The sequence below is a fragment of the Homarus americanus genome, unplaced genomic scaffold (assembly GCF_018991925.1).
Source record: "Homarus americanus isolate GMGI-L3 unplaced genomic scaffold, GMGI_Hamer_2.0 scaffold24922, whole genome shotgun sequence".
Classification (NCBI taxonomy): domain Eukaryota; kingdom Metazoa; phylum Arthropoda; class Malacostraca; order Decapoda; family Nephropidae; genus Homarus; species Homarus americanus.
Genome location: NW_024722610.1, coordinates 5,518,641 through 5,540,527, shown reverse-complemented (window position 1 = coordinate 5,540,527; position 21,887 = coordinate 5,518,641). Strand labels below are relative to the sequence as shown.

Here is a 21,887-nt window from a genome sequence, read left to right as displayed (position 1 = left end):
ACTACACGTAGTGTTTCATATCTGCCACACTTTAGTACTTCTTTGGTACTTCTGTGATTGTCTGAGCAGCTGAATATCTTTTCATCACAAAAGACTACGTAGTCTCAGAAACTATCTTCTTTGTCGCAGTATTCTTGTGCATATTCCATTCTTCTACCCCTGTTGAACTCAGAGAAGCCACACCTCAGAGAGGTGTGGCTTCTTTGCTGGTGTGTAACTACAGTACACAGATCCATGAAGTAAAGTCTGCTTCGGATAGTCTGAGGAGAGCATCTTGTCCAAGTTCATTCCGAATGCTGACAACTGTGGCAAATGGATCGGCATCAATGGTCCCCAATATTGCCTGATCCAGAGATAAAGGAATGCATATTAATGGCATAACGTAAATGATGAAATATATTAGTATTTCAGTTATTTCGTGACCTTATCAATATTCATACAAATGACAAACCTGGCCATCTTCCAGAGAAGTGCATTGCAGGCGCCTGCTCTAAGGCCTGTTGTTTTTCGCTCCAGTCTCCTCGTAGTGCTGAATCCACTTCTCGACAGTTGACTTGGATACGTCAAGCTACCGCGCATTTCCACAGCTGCTGAGGCCTCGGTTGTGTAGAACGATGATAGATGAACATGTTGAGTTTGACGTCTCCATGATGTGTGACGAGACTGTAGCAAGGATCAAGCATATCGACTAGGAAAGCTTCCTTAGCCCTTACGTTACTTTATAACTGATTCACTATAATCGACCTTTTTTATTTTATTTGGTAGACAAGGGCGAGGTTTGCTTGAATTCAAAGGTAGAGTTCGTACTGTTTTGAAGTTTCTCGAAAGAGCGGCTCATTCATGCTTTCCAACCTTAACGAGAGGCATTGTGTGTTCAACTCGAATACCATCGTAGCCAGGGGTGCAAGGGTCCATGTATTTTTCTCAAAGGGTGAACTGAGGGTTCCTGTTGTCTAACAAAAACTTTTAACAAATGCCTTATTGGCATCATAAATAAAGGTTGAAGACGAAAAAAAAATAGAGTAATTATCTAATCTTTTTGTTCTGTTTCCTAGATGCATAATAGTTGATAGTAGTACAGTATATTGTCATGAACAATGTCATTTGCTTACCCTAGCTTTTTTCACCACAGGCCGCTGCATGTGTGTACATTTAGTAATAAGACAAATTTATTTTAGAAAGATTTGGTTGTTGAAGATATTAAGATATATTCCATTGATTATTACCTAGGTATTTCTATTCTTGATTTTAAGTGGTTATTGAATGTTGGTTTATGAATGCTATTTGATGTCTTGATATCAAGGTTTCCCCCATACTGATGAATCAGTAGTAAGAGTAACTTACTCTTATATTACAGATTTAGCAGGAGAGTCAAAAATTTTCTGTCAATAAGGTGTCGAACTTCCTCTAAAAGATCAAACTCCCTGACAAATTTTAATCATTAAACATATTATTACTTTGGTAAATATTTTTAATTTACTTAGTACTTCAAGATGTGAATAAATTTCATTCATATATGTAGACATGGTATTGATTAGGGCACCACTTATGTTGTACCTGTATAGTATTGCTATGCTGAATAATTTGATTTAAGTTGTGAGGTATGACTCGACTTACTACAGCAGATATGTACGGTAGATAGTATGTAGTTTCACTTTGAATTAAGAGTCAAATTATTAAATCAAAGCACTACTCCTTAGGGCTACCTTAAGGCTCTGGGCATGGCTCAGACAGCTCAGGTGAAGCGTGATGCGAGGATTGGTGAGGCTGAAGCTAAGAAAGATTCCGAAATCCAAAAAAGCTTAGCAGCTGAAACACTCCTTGCTGCACAGTACATAAACAAGACATTGGTGGCCAAGGCTAAGAGAGACTTTGAGTTACAGAAAGCTGCCTATGATCAGGAAGTGAAGAGTCGGGTAAGATGATGTTTGTACTGTACGTGACTTTTTAGGCATCACAATATAGTGTTAAGAAGATTTTTGTGTCTTTAAATTATTTTTTCCTGGCGATGTCTTTTTATAGTTTACAGGATATTAGCACATTTTCATCATCCATCAGCAGTAATGTTGGCCGGTATTCATATTAATGTCCTTCCCATCTCTTTTTTGATGAGTCTTATTTCAAGTCAAGCTGCTCTGTTGTCTCTTTCAATCTGTGTGTTGGTGGGAGGTTTGGCGTAGTGACCTGACATCCAGGAAGGGTGCTACAGGTTATGCGTCCCTTACAGCGGGTGTATAACTAACTTCTGAACAGAACTGTACCTAATTGTTATCAGAGAAGATCCCAGACAACAATATGTTTGAAATGTTTTTAGTTGAACCATTCTTCCTGGCTTGGATCAGCCCCTTAGCATGTGAAGATTTATTTACACAGGACAATTTAGCTGTCTTTTAACACCCTCACTACAGGGACATCACTTTTAATATTTTATTTGGCCAACACCAGATGATTTTGTTCAACATAGAGGGACCCCTGTACTTTATATAAGTGGGTAGTATAAGGCTTTATGTCTGTATGGCCAAATCTTGTGTGATATTCATGGATATTTTTATTGTACAAATTTTGCCTGACTTATCCTTTGTTCCTGCCTAAACCTTATCATCCTTTCCTTCCTTCATCTTAGTTTATTATCATTATCAATGTTGTCTTCACTCTGCCGGTAATTTGTATAGTAAAGAGTATCTCTTTTTCTCCTCTATTTTTGTTCTGCTCCCTGAATTTACTTCTGTTCTGTAGTACAGTATTAGAAAACGAAACAAATTAAGTGGCTCTAGATATATTATTTACTTGCTAGGTACCACAGATATTATGAAAGGTATTGTACTATATCAATGAAATAGATTTATACAATTATCGTGTCTAATGGTCACCTTCCTGTGAGCAGGAAGCGGAAGCCAACTTGGCATACGAGCTACAATCTTGCAAGACCAAACAGAAGATTCAAGAGGAGAAAATGGAGATAAAGGTAACCTATGGTATATGTCATGTTCCATACTGGTATTCATAGTCTGCTCTAATATATGTCATGTTCCATACTGGTATTCATAGTCTGCTCTAATATATGTCATGTTCCATACTGGTATTAATAGTCTGCTCTAATATATGTCATGTTCCATACTGGTATTAATAGTCTGCTCTCGCATATGTCATGTTCCATACTGGTATTCATAGTCTGCTCTAATATATGTCATGTTCCATACTGGTATTCATAGTCTGCTCTCGCATATGTCATGTTCCATACTGGTATTCATAGTCTGCTCTAGCATATGTCATGTTCCATACTGGTATTCATAGTCTGCTCTCGCATATGTCATGTTCCATACTGGTATTCATAGTCTGCTCTAATATATGTCATGTTCCATACTGGTATTCATAGTCTGCTCTACATATGTCATGTTCCATACTGGTATTCATAGTCTGCTCTAGCATATGTCATGTTCCATACTGGTATTCATAGTCTGCTCTAGCATATGTCATGTTCCATACTGGTATTCATAGTCTGCTCTAGCATATGTCATGTTCCATACTGGTATTCATAGTCTGCTCTACGCATATGTCATGTTCCATACTGGTATTCATAGTCTGCTCTCGCATATGTCATGTTCCATACTGGTATTCATAGTCTGCTCTACCATATGTCATGTTCCATACTGGTATTCATAGTCTGCTCTCGCATATGTCATGTTCCATACTGGTATTCATAGTCTGCTCTACCATATGTCATGTTCCATACTGGTATTCATAGTCTGCTCTCGCATATGTCATGTTCCATACTGGTATTCATAGTCTGCTCTAATATATGTCATGTTCCATACTGGTATTCATAGTCTGCTCTCGCATATGTCATGTTCCATACTGGTATTCATAGTCTGCTCTAGCATATGTCATGTTCCATACTGGTATTCATAGTCTGCTCTCGCATATGTCATGTTCCATACTGGTATTCATAGTCTGCTCTCGCATATGTCATGTTCCATACTGGTATTCATAGTCTGCTCTAGTATATGTCATGTTCCATACTGGTATTCATAGTCTGCTTAGCATATGTCATGTTCCATACTGGTATTAATAGTCTGCTCTAGCATATGTCATGTTCCATACTGGTATTCATAGTCTGCTCTAGCATATGTCATGTTCCATACTGGTATTCATAGTCTGCTCTAATATATGTCATGTTCCATACTGGTATTCATAGTCTGCTCTAATATATGTCATGTTCCATACTGGTATTCATAGTCTGCTCTAATATATGTCATGTTCCATACTGGTATTCATAATCTGCTCTAGCATATGTCATGTTCCATACTGGTATTCATAGTCTGCTCTAGCATATGTCATGTTCCATACTGGTATTCATAGTCTGCTCTAGCATATGTCATGTTCCATACTGGTATTCATAGTCTGCTCTAGCATATGTCATGATCTTTATACAGGTAAACCTCGATTTAAGAGAGATTACGTTTCTGAAAATCTCACAAATCGGAATATCGAAATTGAGTTCATTATAACATATAGTTCAATGGGATATGTTCACAACTAGTCCGATATATGCACATGTATCAAAAAAATTGTGCTGATAAAATAAATAGAAAACAATTAAACAACACTCCCTACATCAATAAGAACAAACTTGGCTGCTTCACAATGTCAAGCTTCACCTTCAGAGAGACAGGTTTTCCTGGGCACCTTGGCTCCCAGCAATGGCTTCAGACATTTTCAAAGTTACACTGCTCACTTTACAGTTACAAAACCAGAGGAAAAACACTTGACAATCTTAGAAAATGATGACTATATAAAATAATAATATAAAAGAAAAAAAAATACTGCATTGTCATTCGGCACTCACGGACATGAGACAGAGGCTGAGAGATTCCCCCCGCCTCCCCCCTTTCCCTCTCACGATCACACACTTATTCCAACGGACTTAATGAAATTTAATTTTCTGTGTTTGACCAAATAATAATACATTCTGTGTGAACGATTATGTGTGCATGTAACACAGTAAAAATAAATGGAAGAAAATTATGTACAGTATTACCCTGTTTACACGGTTTCACTTTCCGCGATTTCTCATTTACGATTTCTCATTTACGTACCTTGCCTTACAGAACCGGACTTTCACTTTCATGGTGCATCTACTCATAATGCCATGAAGTATATATATTTTTTTATTTAGCTCATAAAATTCATACAAATTACTCCAGCCAGAATATAATTTACATTGCTGAATTCTTATAATATGATGATCATTTTGAATATAAACATCATGGATTTTGCATTAGACATACAAATTTTAGATCTAATGTAATAATTTGGTTTACACAAAGCAAGTATTTTATCTTTTGTGCAAAATATATGAAGTTTACATTCAAAATATTCCCTGACCTGCAAGGAATCCAGAAATGTCAATTATATTATCCTAACTTTAGTCTGAGGTATTATTACTAAACGTTAAAATCTAGTGTTTCACCCAATCATTTCTCAGAGAGGTAGGGCCAGTGAGCTGGGAAGAGGGGGATTTGAGTCCATTATTTGAATGGACATTAACCTGGCGACTGTATTTCTCTTAAATATTAATTGGAGCATACCATCATAAAATTTAGATGTTATTTTACTACAACATAGGTATTGTGTCGGAAAAGTGAGTTTGGGGTTAGGCCGTCTCTATGGAATTAATCCCATATGTTCTGTTGTTCACTTTACGCGGTTTTCACTTTCCGCTGTACCCTGTGGGTTCAATTGACCACGTGAATCGGGTACTACTGTATACATATATCTACGGGGAATTATGTGTTGAACCATAACATAGCTCACAGCTCAGCCTCACCTGTTCTCATTGCTACTGGGTGGCGAGAGTTCACATAATAATTACGCACCATCTCCATGGATGTTATTCATTATCTCTCATTTTGTGATTATTTTGCATTAAAATCGCTTTTTCAGGAATGCATCCCAATTGTTACACAAGAGATACTTCCTGTACAGTACAGTATTCCACGTCAGCTAGTTTGGCCAGACAATGGCCATTGTTTTGCATTTTTTTTTTTATCGTAACTAGGGAGTTTGTCTTAAAACATCACCATCGTTCAAGTGAAATATCCTAAATAGAGAGATCATAGTTCAGGTTTACCTGTACCTGAATGCTATATACTCATACATACCTGAGTATTGTAAACTCATGCATGCCTGACTACTGTAAACCTATTTATTGACCAGATAGTGGAGAAGAAGGCAAAAATCCTGGTGGAGCAACAGGAGATCCCATGCACGGAAAAACATCTGATGTTACTGAGAAGCAGCCAGCTGAGGCAGCAAAATACAAGTTGGGCTTCTTTGTCTCATTGATACATATATTGCAGTAACATACAGTATTAATAACACATACACTGAATAATAGAGGAGAATTTTACAAAGAAAAAAAACATTACAACCTGGATCTAACAGAGACACTGGCAAAAACAATCACATACTGTACTACTAAAATTGTCATATTAAAAACAACAAACATGAGGTCATAAGATAGATAGATATTTATTAACTAAAATCATTATATCAGTGTACATTTGATTCAGCATATACAATCATGTCACATCTTACACACATTCAACTTAACACACTTGGCTTAGGGAAAAAAGAGGATATGTTAGTGTATGGCTGGGGAGATACTTCTACCCACACCTGGAAAATATTGTTATAAATGTATTTAATTTTGGGATTATTATTCCGATAATTATTTATATGCATTATTTGCTCTCCCAAACACAAAGACAGGCTGACAGCCTGCCGACAGACTGCATGTGTGTCACCGAGCACTTTTTATGAAAAATAATGCAAATAAAATAAATTCTAAATTAATTATGTATAGGAAATAAGTATCATGATCAGTAAATATATGCATTGCTGGCCATCTCAGATACAAAGGCAAGCAGAACATAGCTGCTAAATGCGTGGTGACCACAAGCCCGTATAATGATTTGTCCCTTATCTCCTCCCCCTTTCCGTGCTGCCAGAGAAGTTTCTAGAGGGTTGATATATAGTTTTTCTTACTTTATTGTTTTATCATTTAAAAGGTCAAAAATTATTTTTAAAAAGATGATTATTCTCGATTCACCCCACGATTTGACCAGTGACACACAAACCCATGGCTAGAGGGTTAAATATAATGAAAGAAGGCATAAATGAAGGCATTTGTACATTAAAAGATGAGAGAAAGAAAACTAAATTAAGCAGGGTTAGTCAACTGAAACCAATGGCTTAAAGTAAGTGGTTTAACCAAAGAAAAATATCTATGGTTGCTTTTTATTACTTACAGATTTTACCAGTTCCAGTAGATTTGGAAAGGCTTATGATATGGTGAGCATAAAAGCATTGTGGGAGGTATCACAAGTGTATGGAATGGGGAGAAGGCTATTAAATGCAGTAAAAGGATTCAGTGAGAGCAGCAGGGTAACAGTAAGTAAATGGAAAGAAAGTGAAACAATTGTGTTATGCTCCTTTGGTTGTTCAGTTATACTGTACACTGGTGAAAATGGTGATAATAAGCTTACAGGGCGGTACACATCTCAAATCATGACTATAAGGAGCCAAGTTGCCACTGTTCAGTATATGGTTGGGCCCCAGTCTATGATTTTATTGTGTTCATTATATGGGTCCAGGGGAGCCAGGTTGCCACTGCCCATCTCTCCAACTGTATTTAAATAAATTCTTTAAAACTTTCAAAAGTAAATTATCTTTTCATGCATTAGGAGAAACTTAAACTTAGTTTTAACTTCAAGCATGTACTGTACGATGAGTCTGAATGACTGATCAAAGCTTGTTTTATAAACTTGACTTTTGTAATGATTTTTTTAAGATGGAAAGAGTATAAATGATTGCTAAATCATCCTGAATGTAATGTTTATGATTAATAGCATATTAAAAAGTTCATAAAAAAGGACCACTAATACTTAAGACTTATTAGAACCAACATAATAGCAATAAATCCAAAATTAAAACATGTTTTGTTTAAAAAACGAAACAAAATTTTAGTTGTTTTGTTTTGTTTAAAACAATGATTTTGCCAGCCCTGAAATTAAGGAAGATTGATAAATGTAAATTATGGCATCAAATTTCTAAATGGATATTGACTCATTACCTTTAGGATGGAGACTCTTGCTGCAGCTCAGAAGCAGAAGACCATCCTGGAGTCAGGCTACAGCTGAGGCCATGCTACTGAAAGGGGAGGCTATGGCCTATGCCATAAAGGTTAGTCCTGCAATATTGATTGTATCACACTGGATAACACCTTCTCACATCTATCCCAGGATGAGGATTGAACTGAGGACACAGTAGTGAGATGCATGTACAGTACATTTCATATCAGGCATTTAAGAGTTGGGATAAATTTTGATGTGTGATCTTAATTAAACCACAGGTGCGTGTAATACACTCATAGTACAGTACAATATTAAATTGTGACAAGACTTGATAAGGAAGTTGTATTAATTGGAGAAATGACCTGTAGTGCAGTACAGTGAAACCTCTGCATAATGGATTACTGTATATGGAGAGGAAAATCCTTTTATCTACAGTATGGTCTATTAGATGTGAACTTCCATCTAACGAACTGTATAGTGGTGAAAGTACATTATATTGAGGTCTGTTAGATGTGAACCCCATCTAACAGATTATTTGAAGAAGAAGTCTGTTATATGGAGGATTAACTGTATACAGTATTAATAAAGAGTGTTGAAAATGTCTTTCGACAACTGTGTCATAGATTTTCATCTCCCTTAACACAGGCAAAAGCAGATGCAGAAGCAACAAAATGATCTTCAAGGCTGAAGCATGGAAGGAGTTTAGGCAGCTGCTATTCTGAGCATGTATCTGAACACCCTCCCAAGGTACAGTACAGTAAAACTGTCGGTCTCTTGTGTTTGTAGTCTTCAGTTATAACCACTTATTCAGAGACATGTAGTTGCAATTGATGGGTCCTCAAATTGTAACCCCTGAAGTATATACTGGACTGGACAGAAAAAAAGGTATTTGAGTGTTGTTTTTATTTTATGTTAAGTAGTGCAAAGCAGAGGTGGTGTAGGTCAGGCATATGGTGCATATACACTGATCATTGATGTATTTATTGATTTTGTACAGAATTATAACATGAACTACTGTATGGGTGAATGGGGAGGAGGTTATTGAAAATTGCACTGAGTAGTTTTTAAAGTCTTAGACACCCTGCTGTTTTAGTTTACCCTTTATCCTCTTTGCCACTGATCGGCTCGTTAGTCGCTTAGGTGGTCTTTCACGTCTCTGTTACGCACTGTTGGCGTACTGGGCGTAGCTGGCTCCTAAGTATCTCGATCCTGCTCCAGTGTTGGTCAAGTCTGGCTTTGAATGAGCTCGCACTCTGCCGTCACAACATTCTCTGGCAGGTTGTTCCAAGTCCACAATTCTCCTCCAAAAAGTTACCCTTCACAGTTTTCTGTACTTGCAGTTTCTTTACCTTCAGCTGTGACCCCTTTTGGGGCATCCGCCAGCTCCAGGTATGGACACTCGACTGAGTAGTGTCCTTTGAGATATTTATACATAATTAGGTACCCCTTGCCCTTCTGTAGTACAATATAAGCTAGGCAGTTGCAGGTACTCTAATCTCTGGATAACTGAGATGCAGTGCAGGCACCAGTCTGGTGGCCCTCCTTTGGACATTTTCAATCAATTGACAGTCCCTAGCATATCTTGGGGACCAGGCAGGGTGAGAGTACCTCAGATGGGGCACCTCACTCTGGAAGATAGTTATGAGGAACAGACCATCTAGATATCTGAACGACCTTCTTATAAGACAACTAGTTTAGTTGCTTGATTCACCTTTCACAATGGTTCAGTATTCAGTTTATTGTCCATACACACCCAGGTCTTTTTGCCTCTCTCTGTTAATGCAGTTTCTTCATCCGTTAGGACATATGATCGCCTCCTTACTGTTGGTGCAACCCAGGTGCATCCTCTTACACTTCATGACATTGAATCTCAGCAGCCATTTCTTTGACCACTCTTGAAGCTCACAGGAATCTTTCCGCAGCTCTTCGCAGTCTCTTTGGTTCTTAATTTCCTGAATAACTTGGCATCGTCCGCAAACATTTGTATGGAGGTGTATAGCTTCTGGCAAGTCATTTATGAAACAAACAGACAAAAATGGGCCAATACAGCCCTGTGGTACCCGTTTTGTCACGGGTACATATGACGATTCGTGCCATTAATCACCTGCTTGTGATCATGCAGAATGTCTCCAATCCATGCTAAGACACCTCAATTTTATACCCTTCAGTCAATTCTCAGCCTTTCATAGGGTATGTGTGTCAAACCTTGTCAAAATATAGGTATATATAGTTGATATTGCCACCCTGCTCCAGAATTTGAGTTAAAACATCCAGTACCTTGAATAATTGTGTTAAACAGGGTGTCGGCATAAAACTCTGTTGGTAGTCCTTTACAAGGTTGTTTGAGATATATGTTCCATCATGGCATCTCTTATAATGCTCTCAAGTACTTTACACACTATGCTAGTCAGGCTCACTGGTTTATAATTGTAGGGTGGAAACGATCTTCCTGCTTGTTAACGCTACATCACTTCGTTTGCTGGTCGACCAACACTTGGGGGGGTTGGACAGAGGTGAGAACGACACTTCTACCTGTGTCGCTCAGATTCACCCAGCCGTGATTACAGTCACTACCTCCCGTCTGTGCCCGGTGTTTCGTCTACTGTATCAAAACATCGCCACTGTCGCTCGAAGTGAGGAGTTGAATGGGCGCTTCCCCTGAGTGGATCACTGTGTTCCAGAATTTTCCCCAGGGCCACTGCCACAGGAAATATCTGTTCATTGTTTGATTCTTTTGTTGTTTGATTCCTTTAATTTCTGACTCCGTTTATTGTTTGATTCTATCAGTTGTTGACTCCCTTAATTGTTAATTCCATTAATTGTTTGATTCCATTAATTGCTGACTCAGTAATTGTTTGCTTCATTAATTGTTTGCTTCCATTAATTGTTTGACTCCATTAACTGTCAATTTCAAGCGGTTGTTTGTTATTCCTCAGAAAACCATGGTCCTTGACTTTCCTTTTTAGATCCTGATTAGTCTGGTGAGTTCTATCCCTAAGTCCCAGGCCTTACAATAATTATTCATGGAGCGGTGCCCTTCTTGAATATAGGACTCGGATAAGCCATATTTCAATCACTGGGAACATTTTGCTCATCCAGGCATTTACAGAACATCATTGCACAACTCTCATAGCACTCTGGGATGCACTATGTCAGGGCGGAACTCTTATGAACCTTTAGCTTTTTTTTTATCCTCTTCACCACTGATGCTCGTGAGGCCGCCAAGCGATCGGTCCGCTCTCTGATTACTTTCCTTTTCTTATCCTTTTCACCAAATGATCGGCTCGTTAGCCGCAGAGCGATCGGTCCGCGTCTCTTACGCACTGTTGGCAAGTACTGGGCAGTGGGCATGCGGCTCCTGAATGTACCTGAACCTGTTCCAGTGTTTGTCAAGTCTTGTCTTGAAATAGCTCACTCGGTTCCGTCACAACACTTTCTGGTAGATTGTTCCAGAGTTCACAACTCCTCCGAAAAAGTTTGCCCTCACAGTTTCTGGACTTGCTGCTTCTTCAATCTTGAGCTGTGACCCCTTGTGGGAGCGGCGTCCGCCAGCTCAAGTAAGGACACTCGACTGAGTAGTGCCTTGAGATCTTATACCTCAATTAAGTCACCCCTTGCCGTCTGTAGTATGGGCACTGTGTCAAACTGTCTGTCCTCAAATGCAGAAGATTGTTCGCATCCTCTTTTGCAACATCGAAGAGAAACTGTTCAATGCATCCGCCTTTGTCTTGGTCAGAATCTGTGTAACTACTATCTCCAAGCCTACTCATCTTTTATTTTCGACATTGCATAGCGGTAAAACCCTTCTGGTCTGACTTAACTACTCATAATCTGCCTCTGGAACTTTTTCAGCCCTTCAATATTCTGGCTGTGCTTGGTTCCTGGATCTGTACATCCTCCTGTCCTGCTTATACTTTGTCTAACCCACATCTCAAATTTCTTAGTTTTCTTCTTAATTTTGTCCACCGCCACATGGTTCTTGTGTAACGGTCTCCTTATATTCCTGGAGGCACTGGGTTTGGTTTGGGTAGATATTTATCGATCAAATGGTTCACTTTACTGGCTGTGATATTCAGTGTAGTGTCTGCATTCTTATATCTTAGTGAGTCATGGCTCAGCAATGTCAATATTGTTATTATTACAGTCGACCTCGTTAATTCGGACTCTTTAATCCGGATTTCGATAATTCGGACAAAATCTGAACAAACGAACTTTTTTTATATATAAAGATTTGTAGGAATATTACCCACAGACCTTAAGCTAAAATGCTGGTCCACCCACTGCTGTGATAAAACACCAGCGTCTTTTTGGTCAAATGTAACATCTTCACCACTAGTGTTGGGGATGCAACTTTAGCTTCAGACATGAAAAATATTTACCATTTACTGCCAGTAAACAATGGAAACGTAAAATTTGTACCAATAGTAATGAAAAGTTGTGCACTTCCTTGCAAATGAAGCTCACCAACTTACAATAGGCTAAATTACCTTACAATGTGTTTTCAGTAGTCTATGTTGAAGTTCTTAACACAGGCTAACTTATCATATCATATACGGTATCACAGTTCTCATTGATCTACAAAAATACCGTAATAAAACCTTTTTGATATTTCACACTTGATATAATACCCGTAATCTACTTCAACCTCCTATTGTTTACAACGACACATGACACCACCAGCTGTTGAGTATCAGCTACACGTACACGTGTTTTTCGAACGTTTAGTTAAAAACTGTTACATCACATGTATATTTTACCTTAACTGTGCCTGAATGAATATATTCTAAGTAAAATAGTAGTTCTAAATGTTGTATTTTAATGTAAAATGGATAAAATACATGACGAAAACAAAAGACTTTACCTAACCTTCCGATGTTCTAGAGAAGTTACCGTTTTTAATAGTTTTTGTTAAAATACTGTTATATTACAATGGTATTCTATTCATACTGTGCTTGATATAATGCATTCACGGAAATGTAATATTTTTGCTGAAATGACGAGGTATTAGTGGAAAGTGGATAAAATCGACAAAAACAATGACTTTCGCTTTTCGTTCAAAAGATGTTACCGTAATCGCTTTTCGATTGTTTTCAGTTAAAACTGTTGTATTACATTAATATCCTATCCTAATTGACTTGAATAAATACTACGATACCATATTTCTGAATATTTTCATTAAAATCCATCCAAATCATTTTCCTTGTCATCGCCTGCAGCACCAAACAGCTTCCCAGTCCTCTCCTTGAACAGGGCTAGAGGGTAATGGTTTCGAATCGTTTTCAGTTAAAAACTGTTACATCACATGTATATTTTACCTAAACTGCTTCGAATGAATATATTCTTGGAAATATATAGTAGTTTTGCTGAAACGTGATGTATTTTAATGTAAAATAGGATAAAATACATGACGAAAACAAAAGACTTTTCCTAACCTTCCGATGTTCTAGAGAAGTTACCGTTTTTTAAAGTTTTCGTATTCTATACATAATGTGCTTGATATAATACATTCACGGAAATGTAATATTTTGCTGAAAGTTGACGTATTACAGTGGAAAGTGGGATAAAATCGTGACGAAAACAATGACTTTGAAATATAATGCAATATTAACCCCTAAATCGGTTAATTCGGACAATCGGCTAAAACGGACACCCTTCCCCCCCTATTAGTCCGAATTAACAAGGGTCGACTGTATTGACTCTATATCTGTATTTTCCAGGCTAAATAGACTTTCAATATCAATATATCAATATCAGTGAATTTAATGCTAAGTGTGACAATAGTAATTCTTATAATGCTCAGTGTGACAGTAGTAAGTCTTATAATGCTCAGTGTGACAGTTGTAAGTCTAATAATACTCAGTGTGACAGTAGTAAGTGCCAGTACCAAAGTTGTGAAAAATTTTACCTTCTACACTGAATTTTTGAGGTTGAGAAATTAATCATATCACAAGAAGTTAATAAAGTGATAGTACAGTACAGTATATTACTTCATACCATTACCAGTGTTTCTTGAAAATAAATTCTCAAATTTTTGCAGATGTTGAATGGTGTGAGTACGAGTTTGTCTAATACCAAGAGCATTAAGATGGTGTCTTCAGGCGACTCACCCGTGGGGGCACAAAAGTTGACACAAGAGGTCATCAACATTACTTGCTGTGTCCCTGACATGGTTAAGAATATGACTGGGGTTGATATTCTGAAGGTGAGCTTTTAATGAGGTGATAATTTAGTGTTTTAAAACCTATAGGAAGATTTGAAAGATGGTTGTGTTATTGTAGATTGTTGTGAAGATTACCTGGTGGAAGTGTTGTAGAGATAGTTGTAGATTGGTTGTGGTATATTACAGTAGATTGTAGTTAATATAAGAGGAGATAAACAATTGATATAGATCAAGTATGAAGAATTTTATGAAAACAAATAGAAGTGGAAGTTTTAGCATTGTCTACACCGAATGTTTGAGAAAGTACAGGAGTTTGTAGTTATTAATATTCTGACAACATATGGACAACAACACCATCCTTCTCAGTGTTAAGTCTAAATGATGAGATTAAATTCTACAAAATTAAAAGATTAAAGGCAAGATGTACAGTAGTTCTAGCCACTTGTTATATGAATGAAATAACTAAAAAAACTCTCCAGTTTTACTTATATAGTACAATTTACAGTACTGTACTTGTGTTGATCCAATCCATAATTTTTCACTTTTTAGAATCCATTGTTATACACATTTTTCAAAGTAAATATTGTTAAGTATTATAAGAATGTTGATATGATTATACTTAACACTTAACCTGAAAGACTGATTGGTGCCATTTTATCTTTCAGACTCTGAGTGTTGCATAAGCGGGTCATATTAAGAAATTTATTTTCGAGAGGAAACTTATGAGTACAGCATGTACCCAATGTTTAATAACAGTTGTTTGGTACTGTATATCTGTATGTTTTTACACTTACCCACAAAAGTCCTGTCGCCTCACATCCTGAGCCACGAACCCCGAGATTCAGACTCGTGAATCTGAACCATTTATGGTCAGAATGATGCGTCAGTGTCTACTGCCTCGGGTGCACAAGGCGAGGGGACAGGACTTTTGTGGGTGATTGACTGTACAGTGGTAGTAAAGTAACAGCAGTTGTTATGCATGTATGTACACTTGCCACAAAAAGTTCTCGAACAACTGGGCTTGACAGATTTCAGAATGAACACTATGGCTTGTGTCATCTCAGAATGGTTAGTGTGCCTGGTTGAGAAGTGACTCTCAATATTTTATAATAATATATGTTATTTGTTTTTACAGTAAAAGTGTTTACAGTTTAAAAGAAGAGATTTAATTTGAAATAAAACTTCCTCAAAGAGCAATGTTCTGATTTCTCATTCATTTTGACATATTTTATGAACCTTAGGGCATTCGAGAACTTTTTGTGGTGAGTGTTCACATGTAATAAAGTCAATAATAAGTTGCATGTACCATTATTAAAATTATATTATTGTTGAATACAGTAGTAGTTATGTAGTAGTAAAGCAATGTACAGTGGTTGAACATGGTATTATTGCTACTGATAACCACTTCAGTTTGAATTATAAGGCTGAACCACAGTGGGTGTCAGCCAGAACCACAGTGGGTGTCAGCCAGAACCACAGTGGGTGTCAGCCAGAACCACAGTGGGTGTCAGCCAGAACCACAGTGGGTGTCAGCCAGAACCATAGTGTGGGTCAACTTGGGAATGATTGACTGTGTATTGTATATTCTCGAGTCCTTCCTTCCTGTATTGATTATTGGAGTAGCGGCATCTATTGTTTGAGTTTGTCTTGTTTCCTTTACTTTATCTTTAGTTTATGTATCTTATCATTATCCTCTACCATCTTGCTTTACTTTATCCTTTTTGCCATTGATCAGCTTGTTAGCCTCTTGGGCAGTTAGTTATGTCTCTGTTACACACTGTTGGAAGTACATTTCATGTGTTTTTACAATTGTCTTAAAATGTTTCATTGATGCATTCAGTCATTCCTTGTTAAAGTCTCTATTATGTAGAACATTGGCTTGATAAGACCTTGTTTCTGCTTCCTTCAGTATCATTTCAAGAACTACTATTACTGTATCTCATGCTTTGGTCCTCTTCATGGGCTATTTGCTCATTAGGTGTATCAGGTGCTGTGTGAAATAATTCAAGACCAAACTTGACCAACACCTGTGGAGTTACAGATACATTCTGCAGCCAGTACATGCCCAGTACTTGCTAATAGTTTGTAAAAGAGATGTAACGAAATGGCTGGCAAGTTTATAAGTGGTGTAGAGGATAAAATAAAGACATTCTGGCACCAGTACATGACCAGTACTTGCCAAGAATGTGCAGCAGAGAGCCAGTACATGACCAGTACTTGCCAAGAATGTGTAACAGAGAGCCAGTACATGCCCAGTATTTGCTAACAGTGTGCAACAGAGCCAGTACATGACCAGTATTTGCTAACAATGTGTAACAGAGAGCCAGTATTTGCTTACTTTGTAACAGACACATGACCAACCTCCCAAGTGGCTGTCAGGTGGCATAGAGTAAAGATTTTTGATACATTTTAAACTTGATCCATTTCTTCAGTCCATATTTTGTGTTAAAACTTTCAAGTGCTGAGAGTCTGAGGTGCTGCCCTTCATCATGGAAATAATAAAGTATACTACCCATGCTCCCCCCCCCCCCCTTATCTCCCCAGGTTATGGGGAACATTTTCTAATACAATGATAATTAAAAAAACAATGATTTTTGCATAAGGAATAAATATTTGTTCATTGACTGGTGAAGGAAGTGTTTACTGTACATACCTACTGTACAGTTTACTGTATGTTTGGTGAACAAAAACTTAGCAGGTATTAGTTCTTAAAAACTTTTCTTCACAAAATCTTGATACTTTAAGTGAATTTAGGTGATTTTTTATGCACAAAACATTGTTCACCTGTATTAAGCAACATTTTTGTTTGTACATGAAACTTTTTTATTACTTTGGCTACAAAATGATCTTTGTATTATCATTTATTGTAATAGTTATCAGTTGCTTCCCTGGAAAAATTTTTATCAAAAGAATTTATATGTACTGAATCTGTTATTACTATACAGTGTACTATACTATACTATACTACTGTATACCAGGGCCGGATTCAGGAGTGGGCAAAGTGGGCAGCTGCCCAGGGGCCTCCACATGTGCGGTAGTAGCTATATCAGGGCTGGTCGACTTGAAACCACATGAATGACTCCATTCATGTTTCACTTTTGTGTGTGTGTTGGGAATTTGTACACTATCAATAAATATACAATTAATTAAAAATTTCTCAATGTTCTAATTTCCTCAATATACTGCATATGGCTTCAAAATTCTCCAAAGAAGTATTCAAATTTCAAAATTTTCCTGGGGGTCTTACAGCGCCCCCCGGAACTCCCAGATGTTTAGGCTCGCTTCACTCGCCACCCCACCCTCTTGGGTAGTTATAATGAGGGGAGCCTCCACAAAGAGGCTGCCCATGGGCCTCCACAGGTCTAAATCCGGCACTGTTGTATACTATACAATACTATATTATACAGTACTATACTGTACTGCTCTGTACTGTACTGTACTGTACGTTTACTCAGAAAACAATAAGTTATGTAATAATATATCCAATAAACTGAAAGTAATTAAAATTTGTATAAATAAATGAAGAACATTTGACATGTCAGTTATGGAGGTGGTAAACAGACTTTGTTGAGTTAGGTTTATTACCTCTTGATTCTCCATGTTCAGTACTCAACCAACGTGAATTTTTACAACATTTTACTTCATAAGCATCTGTGTATTTATTCATCCATCTATCTGCTTGCCAGTAGTGTGATGAGAGAACTGTCTGACTGTCGACCGACTATAGTGGCACGGAAGATAAAGTAAGGTAAGATGTGGCTCATGAGGTGTCATAGTTACCCACATGTATTGCAACTCTTTATTCTGTCATTATTGTTTTGAAATATAACAATTATTATGTTTTAGTATCTGTACCAAAAATAATTTAGACTACCAATGTAGGTATTAAACCTGTTCTTTTGGTTGTGTAGATTTCCATTAAAGAAAAGGAATTCTTGTGAGAGAATTTTTTTAATGTGACTGAATGGACTCAAGAATTATTAGGCTAATTTCAATCCTTAGATGATGTCATTTAGGTTCACACATAGTAGCAGATGGTTGTCATTGTAGGTTTACACATAGTGGCAGATGGTTGTCATTGTAGGTTTACACATAATGGCAGATGGTTGTCATTGTAGGTTTACACCTAGTGGTAGATGGTTGTCATTGTAGGTTTGCACATAGTGGCAGATGGTTGTCATTGTAGGTTTACACCTAGTGGCAGATGGTTTTCATGTGGGTTTACACATAGCAGCAGATGGTTGTCATTGTGGGTTTATGCATAGCGGCAGATGGCAGCAGCTTTTCTAGTGTCACACTTAGCATCAATCCAATAATAGCCACCGTTTTTATAGAGGATGGCACAGTTCGAGGTTGTGTCTTTGTGAGGGTACTTTTCCAACCAGTAGGGGACTCCCAGACGTGCTGCCTTGCCTGTCTTCATGTACCTATGGGAGGAGGGATAGGGGAGTCAACTTGGGCTCACAGAGATATTTATTCAGTGAAATCATTATACAGTACAAGTTTACAGTTGTTTCAGTATCTTCTGTGTATAGACAATACAGGTAATGTATACAGTTATCATGTATTGAACATATTTACCTAATGGCCACCCAAACTGGAGGTGGCCATGCCAAAAGAAGGACAATGGTCTGAGAAAAAAATTAGCATTTCAGAGATGTACCTGATTATCTTCTATATATTACAGTAAAGTACAGTATACAGTTTAGCTACAGAGAGAAGGAGCTTTGGCAAATAGTAAAACTGTAGTGAATTTATATAACCACCACTAACAACCACAAACACCCACAACATCCACCACTAAAAACACACACAACAGCCACCACTAAAACACCCACAACAGCCACCACTAAAACACCCACAACAGCCACCACTAAAACACCCACAACAGCCACCACTAAAACACCCACAACAGCCACCACTAAAACACCCACAACAGCCACCACTAAAACACCCACAACAGCCACCACTAAAAACACCCACAACAGCCACCACTAAAACACCCACAACAGCCACCACTAAAACACCCACAACAGCCACCACTAAAACACCCACAACAGCCACCACTAAAACACCCACAACAGCCACCACTAAAACACCCACAACAGCCACCCACCACTAAACACCCACAACAGCCACCACTAAAACACCCACAACAGCCACCACTAAAAACACCCACAACATCCACCACTAAACACCCACAAACAGCCACCACTAAAACACCCACAACATCCACCACTATAACACACCACAACAGCCACCACTAAAACACCCACAACAGCCACCACTAAACACCCACAACAGCCACCACTAAAACACCCACAACATCCACCACTAAAACACCCACAACAGCCACCACTAAAACACCCACAACAGCCACCACTAAAAACACCCACACACCACTAAACACCCACAACATCCACCACTAAAACACCCACAACAGCCACCACTAAACACCCACAACAGCCACCACTAAAACAACCCACAACAGCCACACTATAACACCCACAACCGCCACCACTAAAACACCCACAACATCCACCACTAAAACACACACAACAGCCACCACTAAAACACCCACAACAGCCACCACTAAAACACCCACAACAGCCACCACTAAAACACCCACAACAGCCACCACTAAAACACCCACAACAGCCACCACTAAAACACCCACAACAGCCACCACTAAAACACCCACAACAGCCACCACTAAAACACACCCACAACAGCCACCACTAAAACACCCACAACAGCCACCACTAACACCCACAACAGCCACCACTAAACACCCACAACAGCCACCACTAAAACACCCACAACAGCCACCACTAAAACACCACAACAGCCACCACTAAAACACCCACAACAGCCACCACTAAAACACCCACAACAGCCACCACTAAAACACCCACAATAGCCACCACTAACACCCACAACAGCCACCACTAAAACACCCACAACAGAGAGTGATGACTGACCACCGTAGGGTCAAGACCTATTTAGGCGCTGCTCCTGCTAGCAGCTCTCCCACTTGGCCAATGTTCGGCCCATTCCCCAGTCCTCTCCCCGACCCATCCTCACCACCGGGATATCAACATAAGAACCAGTGTTGAACAGCGAACAGTGTTTAAGCCAATGAATTCAGCACTAAACAGTACCAGTGAGAACCTGACTCACCAGTGAGATAAGCACCCCTGGGAACTGACCGCCATCTCCTGACAGAGGTGCTAATCAGTCCACCCTGAGAACAACAGTGGGTCGGCTTCACACTTGACTTCGAAATAACACAACACCACCCAGTAGGGTGGGGATAAGTCAACAACTGCAAATGTTGCCTGTATAACAAGTGAACTAACGTGGGTTGAGCACTGTGTCTGTGTAGGTGTAGGTGCCCGCGAGGCAAGGCCTATACCCTTGTGGTCACGCTCGGCCAAGCTGGTTAGTTCTTTTGAAACTAAAATTGACTTTGATACTGTATCTAACCAGAAAAACAGAGATACTATTAAGAACAAGTGTAGTGTAATAAAAGTGTTTATAAACTGAGAATACTCCTGCTACCTTAGTCCCTCCGACACCACACTCCCTCCGCGGAGGCCGCTCATGGCCTCCCTTCACACCCGCTAATGCGCTGTAGATGCCAGTCTCCTTTGTCCTCTAAGAGCGTTACGCCTCTCAACCACCCTGACTTCCTAGGTGCCAGCAGTCCTCGTCCCTCTGACGTAGGCATATAAGTCGAGTCCTGTAACTCCACCATGTCTGAGTTGACTGGAGACCCAGCTACTCCTTTAACTCTCCTGATGCACTGAGTGAGCCAGGCGACTGTGGTGTTGAACTTGACACAAGGAGAGGATGGCTTTCAACTAGTTCAGTCCAGGAACAAGCGGAAGGCCGAAAAAGCAGAAAAACTTAGAGACCATCAGCTACAACCACAACCCCCATGAGAGTAAGATTATACTTCCTGAAGGTACATCACTGAAGACAAGTATCTCTGGCTGAACGATGCGGAAGACAAACACCCAGAGGCTGAGTTTCAGTTCAGAGTCGGTACACGAGATCATGTTCTGATAAGAAACGACCCAGCAGTCATACAGGATCTCCTCACCAATAGCATAAGAATAACCATGGAACAATCATCCCAACCATCGAACAAAACCATCTTAATCAGGGCTCGACAAGTACCAGACTACACTACTAGAAGCTCATCCCGACATCAGAAGGACGAAGCGACTCAGGGGCAGAATGCAGTCATTGCAGACTGTATAATGAGGCGAGGAGGGCGTGGGTTAACGTATAGTTCGCTGCCACCACTGTAATGAGACAAATCTCACAAGAAGAAGATTACATATAAGTAGGAGAAGTATAGAGAGTAGGAATGTAAAGATAGGAAACTTGGTAGCGTGGCGGGATGTTATTTACTCAGCGTCAATACGCTTATCTTATCTCGTATGCCAATACACATATATCACTTCTTAAAGGGACAACTTGTTAACACCTCTTCGATACAACTATTTATTAATTCACTCAATGACATGGACACTTTAATATCACTATTATATCGGGGTACTAACACATTATGTTTTACGTTACTC

At 38.8% G+C, this 21,887-nt stretch overlaps 1 protein-coding gene and 1 pseudogene across 1 annotated transcript in view; one reads left to right on the top strand and one right to left on the bottom strand.

Annotated features, from left to right (window-relative positions):
- Window positions 1–16,856, top strand: part of LOC121862937 — a 43,720-nt pseudogene extending 26,864 nt beyond the window's left edge.
- A 1,224-nt stretch (window positions 16,857–18,080) lies between these two features.
- LOC121862936 overlaps window positions 18,081–21,887 on the bottom strand; it is a 10,592-nt gene continuing 6,785 nt past the window's right edge. The window contains exon 4 of the mRNA XM_042361382.1: window positions 18,081–18,722. Within this exon, the coding sequence (XP_042217316.1) occupies window positions 18,551–18,722 (172 nt within the window). The 3' untranslated portion in view covers window positions 18,081–18,550. The remainder of the gene's footprint in view (window positions 18,723–21,887) is intronic.